This window comes from Astatotilapia calliptera, chromosome 20, assembly GCF_900246225.1.
Source record: "Astatotilapia calliptera chromosome 20, fAstCal1.2, whole genome shotgun sequence".
NCBI classification, from domain to species: Eukaryota; Metazoa; Chordata; class Actinopteri; order Cichliformes; family Cichlidae; genus Astatotilapia; species Astatotilapia calliptera.
In genome coordinates this window covers 6,396,562-6,410,274 of record NC_039321.1, presented here as the reverse complement: position 1 = coordinate 6,410,274, position 13,713 = coordinate 6,396,562, and the positions used below count along the sequence as shown (strand labels likewise).

At 38.0% G+C, this 13,713-nt stretch overlaps 1 protein-coding gene across 2 annotated transcripts; it reads left to right on the top strand.

Moving 5' to 3' along the window:
* The first annotated feature begins 1,257 nt into the window (after positions 1-1,257).
* On the top strand, positions 1,258-10,707 carry cbln4 (cerebellin 4 precursor). Of its 2 annotated transcripts, XM_026154522.1 has the most exons (4): positions 1,258-1,606; positions 2,182-2,577; positions 3,865-3,981; positions 7,030-10,707. In XM_026154522.1, exons 2-4 carry the CDS (start codon positions 2,311-2,313, stop codon positions 7,225-7,227), a joined length of 582 nt encoding a protein of 193 aa, XP_026010307.1. In that variant the 5' UTR covers positions 1,258-1,606; positions 2,182-2,310; the 3' UTR covers positions 7,228-10,707. The 2 variants fall into 2 exon arrangements, with proteins under 2 accessions (XP_026010307.1, XP_026010306.1); XM_026154521.1 differs by lacking the exon at positions 1,258-1,606 and having other exon boundaries at positions 1,613-2,577.
* Positions 10,708-13,713: the final 3,006 nt, after the last annotated feature.

The following is a 13,713-nucleotide window of genomic DNA, read 5'->3' as shown; positions in this document are numbered from 1 at the left end:
GGTTCTTAGCACATTACACGCCATCCTCTCCCAGCTCTGCAAACTCCATTGCCATGGAAACATATTGACATGCACGACATTTGGCACGCAACCATTTGTCAGAGCTTGGTGATGACACAAATCTCACACAATGGCAGCTACTACTCAGGTTAGGGTAGTGATGTCCTCAGGTTGTCAAATGGACTGATGCCCCAAATGCCTGACAGGTAAAGACAGATTCATCTGCATTCACAGATCTACAGCTTTGAGTCCAGACAGCAAATATTTCAGTCCGTTTTCAGATTAAAAAAAAAAAACACGGTGTCACCATGCTCTTTTGTGTTGTAAAACTGTCCAAAACAAAACCAGATCATATTTTTTTTCCATTTGTTCCATTGGCAGAACAAATATTATGAATATCTGCTTTTTTCCATGTGCTTTGCACCTGAAATCTGTTAATCACAAGCTCTCAGCATGTTCTGTTTTTAAGCAGCATTAATATGTTAAACACTTGTCACCATATTGTCTATTAGAGCGGGCTGATTTGTGTCAGGGTTCAGCTCCATTTGGTTGTTGGATGCTTGCTTGATTTTACCATTTAATCATTTTTAACAGTGCAACCTTGTGATCTCTCGTTGTTCAGCCACAAAGATCAAAAAGCGGCTTTCATAAGCGAGGATTTAATGATAAAGCAAATGAAAGCCTAACACCAAATGTGCTTTTTAGAATTCAGGCTTATTTTAGTTTAATGACACTGTCTACATCTTTCACTATCTAGCAATTGCACTGTGGTATATTGCAAGGCTACTGTCTGTAATGGTCTCAACTGATTCATTATCTGTATAGTACTTTATCCATGTAGCTAAATTAATCAGTTTGCAAAGCCTGACTTGACTTATGAACCCTCTCCTCAGAAAAATTTGAAACTAACTGAAACTCTAAGCGATTTATTGTTGACTTTTAAGGTGCAGCAAGCTCAATTAAAACTGAAAGAGACAGGCCATGTAACACTTTGTAAGTCAGAGGAAGGACGTTAAAATTGATCTGTTTTTTTATGGAGAGCATATAGTGACACAAGGACAGAGGTGACGTGCTCACATCTCTAATCTCTTGTCAATATTCTCTCAGGACACTTTGGGTGTCTTGTTGATTTAATGCAGCATACAAAGACAGACAAGTACAATTTTACATCAGATGATGCTGAGTGATAAATGTATGAAGCCTAAATCCTGTTATACCAAATCAAAACAGCCATTCAGCTCACAAGAGATGCAGGTAAAATTAGTGAAATTAAAGTAGAGGTCTGTAAGTAGGTGTGGAATGTTTTTGCCTTCCAGATCCAGAAATAAGTTGAATTTTTTTTATATATTTGTTTATTTTTTAATTTTAAAGCTGCAAGTAGTGAAGACAGTGCTGGATTCAAGAATGATAGCAACAACATAAAAGTCCCATCAATGACTTATGTGAAAGATCATAGTACCATGAGTCAAATTCAGCCCACCTGTGCAATGAGATTATGATGAGTCACCACATTACAGTGAAACCTGCAGCCGGAGTGGACAGGGAGATACCAGGGAAGTGAAACTCCTGCTTGGTGACAGATGCAGCGATGTACTTCCATCATAGAGTAATTTAAAACTGTGAAATCATCAGAAATATGTTTGGGGATAATTATTTAAGGAGTTTGTTTCTGGATCAGAGGAAAGGACCGGAGGAACTATCAATATATGTTCAGTGTCTGTTCAGTTTTCATCATTAATACGGTCATTTGTTGAATGTATACTTTGCTTTGTGGTTATTTAATGAGGAAATAGAGGAATGAAAGCTTTAGGGAATTTACGCAGCGACCGTTAATTATAACTTCTAGCACACGTGCGTGCGTAAAGTGGATGGCTGGGCGCGCACACAAGCAGCATATCACTGCGGAACAGATATTGTCAGACGCGTTATTTGGAGTGGGAGTGAAGGCTATGGACGATTTATCGACTGATCCCCTCACGCACTGGATGGTCTACTTTTTTCTGATCCACGAGCTTTTAATAAAGTCTACCTGAAAATGAGACGCATAGAAAACAATCGGTGATTTTCGTGTTTTTCAGGTTTTTTTTGTGGGGGGGTTTCTTCAAAAGAAGATTTAGACTTTAAAGGGATTCTGCTTTTTTGTTTGTGTTTCACTTGGATATGGCACATCTTTGGATCCAGTAAGCGAATTTTACAGCGTCAGACGCGTCTGCAGCGGGGGAGAGCAGTGGAGGGACACGGAAACTTGTGTGGTGCAGGAGACGGTCTCTGAATCTGCGCTGCCACAGTTGTCACAGACAGAGAAGAGCCATGGTTACTTCACTCCTACTGATGCTCAGCTGGACTGTGATCTCTGAGGTTGTGAGAGCTCAGAATGACACGGAACCGATCGTCCTGGAGGGCAAATGTCTCGTGGTCTGCGACTCTAATCCGGCAACGGACTGGAAGGCTTCATCCTCTCCGCTCGGCATCTCGGTGCGCGCCGCCAACTCCAAGGTGGCTTTCTCTGCAGTCCGGAGCAACAACCACGAACCGTCGGAAATGAGCAACAAAACAAGAATAATCTACTTCGATCAGGTTAGGACCGTTTTTTGTTTTTTTATTTTTTTTTCATGAACAACACTAATGACAAAAGTGGTTAAATATATATTAATAGCACTTTCAAAATCTTTCCTGTCTTTTCCATAAAATTTCCCTATGAACGAAGGTACTTGGGTCTATTGTTTTAGTACAAATATTTATCTTTAAGCCCAGTTTTGACTTTGACAGAACATGTTTGCAGCTTTAAGTATAGCTGCAGCTCAGTTTAGTTTGAAGCTGGTTTCTGGTGGCATCGGTTGGCATGTGGACACCGTTCAAGTGCACATAATCACACGCAAGCAGGCTTGAAAGTGACTGGATTATGTTTGAGGGCGGGCATCCTGCAGAGCCTGAACACGCACCCATCATTTTGCCTCAAGCTACCCCCGCCACGCACGCGCGCACTCGACTACGCGCGCCATCCACACATTCACCTACATAAATACACCCAAACAAATCAAGCAGCAGCGAAAACAACAAGAACTCGATTAGTCATGCATCGGTGGGCAGTGTAAGGTGTTTGTAACCATATCACACAACTGATCCTCTGCCCTCTCATTTACATGACATTACATAACGTGATCTTTTGGTGTCATACTGCACTACCAGAGATATGATTGGTGTGGATCATGCATGCTGTTGCCATGAAAGCAACCCATGTCAAAGGTCCTGGCTGAGTCTTAACAGGTGGAATTCAAGTGTATGAGATTCTGCAGGAGCCTTTCATGCCTACAGCGATAACCCAGTCAAGTTCACATTCCATATTATTTTAAATATTCTATGTTTATATGACCGTAGGATGAAAATATCTCCTTCATATACCAGTGTGTTCATTTTGAATTGTTTTTAACATACAGAAGTAGCCAATGTTATTTCTACTGTTTGTATCTTAATAGAAATAGTTTCTCAGTCACTTTAAACCTGAACAAAAGAAATTCTCTTGTTTTTGTTGCTGCAAAGTGGAATTAATCTATAAAATCTGTTGTTGGGTTCCGGCTATCATCTAGTTTACGCATCACTTGTTTTTTTGTGGAGTTGGAAATTCACTTGCTAGGTTTAGGTCTCTCGAGAAGGAAGCCTGAATTAAATGTTTTTTGAAGTGTGTCACACTCACTTTGTGTCTGATCAGGAAAGCGACCTGGTAGCCACAACAGTGAAGTGTGCTTGGCTGATGTCCTATTTAAATATTTAATCCCAAAGCCCATTTGAAATTAAAACCTTTATTGAAGTGCTGAGTATATAAACACCTTTGTCGCATTCTTTGTTTCCTCCCTCCTTTCACAGGTTCTTGTGAATATAGGAAACTACTTCACATTTGAATCAGTATTTCTGTCCCCGAGGAAAGGAGTCTACAGTTTTAACTTCCACGTGATTAAAGTGTACCAGAGCCAAACCATACAGGTATCACTTTATGTTCATTTTACACATCTGTGCAGTTGACTCAATTGTAAAACCCCATTTCAGTGTCTGGCTGGGACAAAATATCTTTCTCTGGGACAATAAAGAAATTATTTGCGCAGGGAAGAACACCTTACTTCTGGAAAAGGGAAAACAATAAATTGCATTATTATTCCAATTTATTATTCGGACACTACCACTGACTCCAAATCCCATCACACAAAATCTCAATAGAAAAGCACTGGCACCAACTAATACTACGAACAACTACTAATGAAGGCAAGGTGGACCTAAAATTCATTTTAAGATAATTATTTCTATTTACTTATTTATTTAATAGATTTTTGCATGTAATCTGCAATAGAAAACATTCAGCGACATGTGAAAAAAAAATGCTGTCTCACTATCAAAACCTCATTGATTGGATTAATTGTTTTATTCCATGAATCACCACCACCGCATTTCCACACCCACACACATTAAACAAAAAGCACAAACACCTCATACTGATATGACTTGAAAAAATGTGTTAGGTTAAAGGTTTGAATAAACCTGCTCGATGCCAAGGTTATATTTTCGGTGACTAACTAACGAGAATTTCATTTGAATTTAAAATGACCATGTTGAAATATAATGGCTTAAAATACAATTACCTCTGCAAATATTTAATTGTACAAATGCCAAAGTTCATCCGCCTTGATAAGAATATTAAGTAGCTAAAGTGAAAAAAAAAAAATGAACTAGGAAGGTAACACACAGTAGTTGGTGATATGCATCATTGCTGCTCTTGGTTTTCTCAGATACACGTGCTACATTCCCATGTCAGTGCATTTGTTTCACTAGTATCATGAGCCTTTGTATTGCCTCAGTTTGAAGCTTCTTAATAAATAATTTGCTGTCAAATTCTGATTTTAGGTTAATCTGGATCACACTATCTCACCTAGTGATTCCTCCATTAAAGTATTATGATGAAGATGATTTTAAGGGAGAGATTTTATCCCCATCAGCACACATGATTTTCTTTGGTGCGATAACAATTTTTTGGAGGATTCTGATAGGCAAAATTCATGTGTCTATGAGCACATCTGTAACCAATTTGCTTGATGTTCCTTTGCCCCCAGCGATGCTGCTTAGAACAGAAAACAGGAAACTAGTGCAGCATTTCTTCCCCCTTACAATTTTGGTTGTTTGAGAGTTAGTAACACCCGAGTTTGCATTACTGGCAAGCCAGCGTTCTTGTAAAAGCAAAAGAAAAATTAATGTTGCTAAAAGTTTTGTTTTTCTAATTTGAACATTTTTAATGTTTTACTCCTTTATTTCATTACTTTGAAGAGTAATTGTCTCTTTTTGAGTTTTGGTGGGGTATTTGATACCTTTTACTTTTTCAATAGAGCACTACAGAGAATTTTCCTTATATAAAGTGCTTTGCCAGTTGTCAGTGTATGGATGAGTAGTAACGTAACTTCTCTCAGAACCTGTAGACTGCTTTTATGTCAGAACAATATGATGTTAATTCTGGCTCTCTGATGCCTCATTTAATAAGTCTTCCACTCCAATAGAGTGACAACAGTGAGCAACAATAGCAAATGTTACCTTGGAAATAAAGTCTACTAATCATCAACTAGCGCAAAACAGACTCAACTAAATTGTAGCTAGCAGACTGTAGCGTCCTTGCTTATTGAAACTGTTGCTTGAAAACTTCCTCACGAAATAACGAACTAGCGTTTACATTTAAGTAGAAACGCTAGTTGGCTAGCTTCTAAAATGATCTCGTCACTTAACAAATTAGTATTTTAATCAGGTTCACTTATACATTATATCAAAGCTGTGCAATATTACGTTGACACAAAGTACAGATAAGCTATACAGATAAAAGTATTGGACCAGACCTCTTAATAGTGTTTTCACTGCCATTGTCACAAGTGTATACAATCAAACACATAGCCGTGCAGACTGCCTTTACAAACATTTGCCAAAGAATGAGTCGTTCTACAGAATTCACTGAATTTGAATACTGCGATAGGATGCCGCTGTGGAAAAAGGTAAGTTTGTGAAAAAATTTCCCTCCAAGATATTCCACAATCATCTTTAAGTGGCATTATTAAAAAGTGGAAGCATTTAGGAATCACAAACCATTTAAATGACTGAGTTATAATGGTGCCTAAAAGCCACCAACACACTGACTCAGTAACTGCAGAGTTTCAAACCTCGTCTGGCATTAAAATCTGCCGGGCATCCGTTGGGCATCTTTCTTCGCCTTTAGACAATAATTCTGATGGCAAAAGAGCCAAACGGGACAGCCAAAAGGGGAAGAAAAAAAAATCTGCGGGGAGCTTTGTGGTATGGGTTTCCAGGGCTGAGCCGCTCCTGTAGGTGTAATGTGTAGGTAGCCCTCTAATCTCACTAATCAGCATATATCTGCCATAATTAGCATCTTCATATTTAAAGACGACTGACCACAGACAATCAATGACATTCAGTGGCATTGAGTGATAATTGGTGAAAGAACTGCTGTCAGTGCAAAGCAGACCAGTCCCAAGCTAAACTCTAGAAGAAAGTCAGCTTTTAAATAAAGTTAACTTTATTTAACTTTGCAACAGTTCCTTGATGGTTGCAGCAACTACCATTAACACAAAAATGATAGTGCTGATTGACACATGACGAGGTGCTAAAAACATTAGAGGATAAAGCGATCCAAAAGGAAAAGTGCTCCTAAAGTCAATTTTGCACTGTTTGTTAGCCACTGTAGCTACCTTATAAAACACATGCAGATATAATCTCATGTACATCTCAATGTTGCCTTTAAAAAATATTCACTGCTGCAAAAGGGGTTAAAAAAAAAAGGAGAAAAGACTTTATATTCCTCCCTCTTCCACTCTGTACACAGTAAGTGCACTTAAGTGTTTGTATAGTGGGTTTAACATTACCGTCTCCATGTAAGAGGTCAAGTGACATAATTACAAATAAGAAATAAACTATGCTGACCCACATCTTAGATTCCGTTTTTCCTGCTGTACTCTTGCTAATTGTTACTTCTGTTGGATCATCCAGGTGAACTTGATGTTGAATGGGAAACCAGTCATCTCTGCCTTTGCGGGTGACAAAGATGTAACTCGCGAGGCAGCCACTAATGGAGTTCTGCTCTATCTTGAAAAAGAGGACAAAGTCTACCTAAAGCTGGAGAAAGGAAACCTAGTTGGTGGATGGCAATACTCAACATTTTCTGGCTTTCTTGTGTTTCCTCTGTAAAAAAGAAAAAAACAAAAGAAAAAAAAAGAAAAGAAGATTGTAAGCTTACTGACTTCTTCATAATGTGTTGTCACAGTATAATCAAAACATTGCTGCTGCATCAGTTGGATCTTGCCAAAATGTTGAAAAATGATAGATGGAAATGGATCCCAACATAGAGAGGAAAATAAGACTTTGGAAATGGTTCACGTTCGCTGGAAGTGCTGTGTCCCCGTCCAGATGAAAGAGAGACTTGAAATGTTCCCTATCGCTACTGTATGTTCCTGTCACTCAAGCAGCCTCAGAGAGGAACACTAAAACATCTCAAAAGTACTTTTCAGACTTTCACTTGTCGGAATATGTTTAGCATACTGATGTTTTTTCCCATGACAGCGGTTGCATTCAAAGACATCTGCCTTTTGAGAGTAAACCGTATGCCTGTTACCTGTGTAGCTTGTCATCAACCAAGTATTTGTATTGCTAAGTAATGGGGAATGTCTTTTCTGGACCAAATTGTTCCAGGATACGTGAGGGATAGCAGTAATGTAGGTCACCGATTGCCTAAAACAATGCTATTGGAAATTCCTTAATCAAACAAAGTAATTTAAAATTGATTTAAAAATTGCTGAAGTGGCCACAAGCCACATCACCTCGCAGGCTTAACCTTCAGAATTTTACTAAACGAGGCCCACGAACACAGAAAATTACCACAAAGGGCTTTAAATTACCATGAAGAGAAAAAGATCAAATGATCCACAAAGACATGCAGCTAAACCACAGTAGCACAAAAAGATACAAAATGAGCACAAAACATACAAATAAACAAAAACAAACTGATTGAAAGGACACACAAAGAAAATGTGAGGAGTCTGCTTTCAGTCGGATCTCATTCCTGGCACATTGACGCTCAAGTTGTGAGATAAGTACAGGGTGTCCTTTGGTGTAGTGACGCATCAGGTCACAGGGGCTTGTTTAAAAGTGAAACCATGATGTTTTTCTATACCTAACTGAGTTTTGGTAGCTAAACTTAATCGATCAACAAGCGAAAACAGAATAAAACACATTTGTCAGGGAAATATGATTCATGCCAACTGTTTTAATAGGACACTTTCTTCTCCGTGTTCAGTTACGCCGGGCAGTCAGACTTATTTCAGGTAGGAATTTGGCTTTCAACCACAATGAAAGCAAGACAAATCTAATAAAACAATTCTTTTGCATTAATCTTTTTGCTGTGAAGCTCTCCTTTTGTTTGGTGGTATTTTGCTTTTGACCCTCTGTAGAAGCCAAAAGTTTCGTGCTGTTTATTTCAGCACAAGCTTAAATTAAGAAACGAGAGCTTTTAGTCAACAATAGGAAGAAGTAAAAGTCCTTAAAGGTTTCTTTAGGTGAGTCAGCAGAAGGACCATTAATGATTGCTTTCAGCTGCTTTTGTCTCCAAGGCTCTCTCAACCAATCTGCTTTCAGCAGTGTGCAGCCGAGGTGGCGGTTGATTGCTTCAGCTTTCCATCACTCTTCCTGTGATTACCGCGCAGATCTCAGAAGGCGCAGAAATCCTCTGCTGCCTGGGCCTTTTGTTGTGCCCTGTGTGTAACTTCTTATATCTTGTGATGGAAGCTTCTGGCCGGTTGCCTTTACAAGAAAGGCTTTATGGTCAAAAACACTCCCTATTCTGTCCTGTACGAGATCCTGGTATCCCGAACCAACTCTATGCCTTTATTTTTTGTCTTTTATTTGAATTTTAAATAAAGGACTATTTTTTTTTTAAGTAAATGCATGATGTTTGTTAAGTTGACCATGCTAAATAGTCAAGATAACATAATAGCATAATCAAGCAGTACAGTTTTGCCTCATCCAATGCGTCAAGGCACCACTGCTAACCCAGAGTTAATGGAGAACCAAAGCAGAGCAAAAATCAAGAAAGATGGTAGACTTAAATATGTCAGGTGGCCAGAAGCATGACTTTAAATGAGGACTAGTGCTGCGCTCGATTTGCTTAATTGTTTAATTAACTGGCAACTGTGTGCCAAAAAGCTCACGAAATCAACTACGATGACGGCATAGGTCAGTGTTATGTTTACAGTGTGTTCGTTTTTCTGCCCAGAGGGCAAAAAAGAAAATAAGAAAAAAATAGAAAAAAAAAAGAAATTAGATACTGCAGTAAGGGAAAGATTATGGCTTTGGTCAAATGTGAATAAAGTAAATCGTGCTTCATGTCTCTGTTGCCTTTTTTCTATAGTGAACAAAGACCATAATCTCTCCCTGACCTTAACCAAATGCTGAGTGCCTCCACACAACCATGGAAAGTGTTAAGAATGAATCAGTGGCGACTGCAGATATTGTACTGTAAGAGCGCAAATATGTTTCTGATTACCTGCAGATAATTGGATTTGTGTTAAAATGCACTCGTTCAAAATTCAAAGCATAAAAAACAAAATTCCTACATGTGCTCTCCTAATAGATCTTACACAAGTCAACTGGTTTATGGACCTTAATAAAGTTTAATGGGCATCTGAGAACCTTAATTAGTTAACATGCTGATAATAAACAGATTCCTGTCACAGTCTGTGAGCATAAGTCGTTTCCACTGGGTGGCCTGGGATAACTGATGAATTAATAAACTCCTTAATTGTTACTCCAGCTCAATGTGCACTTACAGTATATAATGGTTCCCCTCTTCATCTCTACAGTAGTTACAGCCCTTGCTGCAGTGTGTGCTGCTGGTGCAGTGTGCATCTGCGCTGTTAAAAATCAACCCTAGGAGAGCCTATTTCCATCATTATTTCGTCCTGAAATGAAAAGCTACACCCTCATCAGCTTAAGCCTCTCTGAAGTGTTCTAGATGTTCACTTTCACTCTTCGAGCGTACGTTTCTGCCTGTTGGTTGTTCACGTATTATTTGTCAGTGATTGATAACTTTCCCTTGGCATCACTGTCACATTTTGTAACCAGAAAGGGAACATTGAAGAGGACAATTTTTGATCTTTCAGTTAAAGCTAAGAATGAAATAAAAAAAATGTTCAACTCAACAAGGCTCCTGAAAATTGACAGTTACAGTTGTGTAACTGTCATGCCGACAGTTGCACAAGAAAATAATGCCGAAATTAATACTGCAAATATATTCACCGAGAGAGTTCTGTTTAAAAGTTTTTTAAAAGTGCAAGACTGGCAGCATTTATTAAATTCCACTATGTATATTTATTTTGCTGAATTGAAATAATATTTCTGGTGTCTAAATTACATTTGTGTTTGCTCACATTGGTGGAATCATAATGACTGTGGAAGCTGGACTGTGCCCCTGAAATGCTTAAAGCATCAGTTGGTGATAACTTTACTCCTTAATTTTGTATTTGAACATATAAATGTAAATCTATGTGTTCAAAAGTTTTATCCTGATCATCTTTTTTTTAATCAATGTATTAATTGTATACATTAATGTATAATTAATGTATTGACGAATCTGCCGTTAAATAACAAATAAAAATTGTGGGTTTTTTTAAAAGACGTAGCATTATTACGTTTTATTTTTCTCAAAAAAACTGGAAAAATCTGAGTTTATGCTGCTGTTGCTTGTGATGGAGTTCTGCTTTAAGAAGTCCAAATCTATGGATGCGATGGAAACACACAGAAGATAAAAACAGTAATAGCACTCACTGTGTATAAAAGATGTGATATTGCCAATTTGTTTGTGAAGTGGGAAGATGAGCGGGTCACATTTACAATTTTTACTTCTGGAAACCTGACGTAATTGCGCTGACAGAGAAACTAAGGCACTTTGTGTGCTCATAGGCATATGATTTATCATAATGTAAAAAATATAAAACTTCCTGTTGTATTCATATGACTTGAAACTAATGAGCCCATAAACCCATCAGGAAGGTGGACAGTGGCAGTGAGCGCTCTTTGCCATAGACTTCTATACAACCTGGTTGTATAGTTTTGCAGTGACAATAATCACCGCTATCTCACCGTTACAAAGGATGCAGGCTTAAGATACAACTACACTGGTTTCACTTTTCAACCATGAGTTATGTCCATCATTTATAAACAGTATATGTGAAATAAGTATAAAAGAAACCTCATGTCAATTTTGGATAAGCTTTTAATATCTGTCCACAGAGTCACGAAGGAAATTGAGCTTATCCCAGCTGTTGAGCTGTTGCTAGTGAGAGGCAGGGTAAAACACGAACAGGTCACCACTCTACAGCCAATTGAAAATAACCGAAGTTATTCTAAATTTCCTCACAGTCTTTGGCCTGTGAGAGGAAGCCAGAGGTCCAGCAAAGAACCCTAACAGGCGCAGGTAGAACTTGCAAACTCCAGAAAAGCCCCAGACCATGTTCAATCCCAGGACTTTCCTGCTATAAGGTAACACTGCTAACCACCACACCACCATGCTGCTCACACAATAATGAATAAAAAACTGCACACATTACATTTCTGAAATTTCATGAATTTTCATCTAACATGTGCCAGAGTGTACTCATTCTCATATGACCCATTAGATTCTGAATTCCCATTCCCATGAAAATTTTCACCATCTCCATCTTGATATTTTTTTAAGGAGTGGGTTTAACTGTGAAAACTGCATACTTATTGGTTAATGACTTGTCAGTCACACTGGTGGCCATTAAACATGAATGCAGGGTTAAAGAACTTTTTCCCTGGCTACACGTAAAACCACAAAGCTAAATCCATCCTTACTTTTACAAAACTAAATTATCTCAGTATATTTAAGTACATTCCATAGATGGTATAATATATAAGTAACGAAAAAGCAGTTGGATGTGGTGTGGTGGTTGGCATCTCACACACTGTGGTTGAAACTAATTTTGTGCCATCTGAAAACTTGAAGGTCATGCTTTTTTTTCCAGGTAAGGCGGGCATGCTAATTTGTGCAGCTTTCATCAGGTCAGATTAGTAAATAGAAATCTCTCTTCATTCTTGTTGCTCTTCAGCAAAAATCTTTTTTCTTCTTATTAAAGGCGGACATTTATTTAGTATCTGCACAGAATTTTCTTGCATGATAAATGAAATTCACGTGTTTTTTTCACGTGTTTTGAAAGTATTTTACTTTGCCGTTTACCACAAACAGAGCAGTACTGCATTTTTTTGTTCATTCATTCTCAGCAGAAATAGGCTGTCATGTGAATGAATTGCTAGGTGATGATGGCATTTTCTTTATCCTCTGAAACAAGAAAAGCAAAAATATTGATTCATGTGTGGTTGCCTTTTCTATAGGTTGTAATGGCTTTTCCCTCTCAGAGCCAAATCACACAAAATATCATTAAAATATGATTTTATACATTTCAAAGAACTTAAAACGATGTGAGGTAGGCCAGGGTTATTCACTTCAATCAACGATGTGTAAAAGTTGAACTCAGGAAAATGTCCAAAATCAAAGAGGAATAAAGGAATATTCTAACTCAGGCTCTGTGGAAACTATTAGACTATCTCTGTATAGTCTAATAGTTTCCACATAGCTGTTTTTATAAAATGAAATTTTAGTTTTTTCCCTGTTTTATTGGATGGCAAATGCAGTGTGGTATTTAAAACACAAGGAATGGTGTAAACATGCTATGAAACAACCACAGGGGGGTTTAAAATTGTCATTTTTAAGCGATTCTCAAATGACGTGAACAACAGCCTATGAGAGGATGATATTTTGGAAATTAATGACACAGTAGAGACAAAATTTCTTTCAAGTGCAACTTCAGAGGGAACAGGCTGACCTGATGAATTAGACCAAAACAAAGAAGATTATATATCACCACTCCGAGATAACGCGCATATTCATTAAATAGCTCTAAGTCAGTAATCTGACATGAGTTACATTGTCAGCCAGTGTTGTTTGGTGCAGGAAAAACTGTGCAGCTATATCTCTATGAACAGCAAACTGTTTGAGTTAAAAGAAGATGTGCAAGTCGTGTCATTTGTAATTGTTATGTCGTACGAGTAATGGCCAAACACAGGTTTCAGTGGCCTTTTATCTAACGGGCATTTATTTGAAATTCAAGCGGTGGTAAACATGTTGAATCCTGCTCTCTAACGTTTGTGCTATGTGTTGAAACAATAATAATACCTTCTGTTAATGAATCTGATCCCAAAATCATTTGCAGAGAGATTATCTGCCACTGCAGCTTGATTTGTTTCCGACTGTGTTCAGGCTCTAGATTGACTGTTTACTAGATAATAAATATCCTGCCACAGAGTCAATTTTAGGTAAACTGCATATGTCTCGAATTACATGAATTTCATTAAACAGCAGACAGAAGGCCATCCTGAGAACTTTACACTCCAAATCCACTCCAAATGGTAATTTTATGTTTGTGTAGCTGTGGGACAAAACTGCTGCAGAAAAGAGGATTTAAGGAACACAAGTTGTTGCTTTGCTCAAAGCTATGGTGGCAGGTGTGCTGTGTTGAATTTCAAACCTAATTCTGACCTTTACCGGCATTTCAGAGGACAATATTGAGATGTGATTGAATATACTGTCTCTAAATAGTGTAG

Excerpts from the sequence above, each read along its gene's own strand:
- cbln4 (XM_026154522.1), top strand. The coding sequence starts at position 2,311 with ATGGTTACTTCACTCCTACTGATGCTCAGCTGGACTGTGATCTCTGAG. Across the intron at positions 2,578-3,864 it reads GAATAATCTACTTCGATCAG|GTTCTTGTGAATATAGGAAA; the intron begins GTTAGGACCGTT and ends CTCCTTTCACAG. Across the intron at positions 3,982-7,029 it reads ACCAGAGCCAAACCATACAG|GTGAACTTGATGTTGAATGG; the intron begins GTATCACTTTAT and ends TGGATCATCCAG.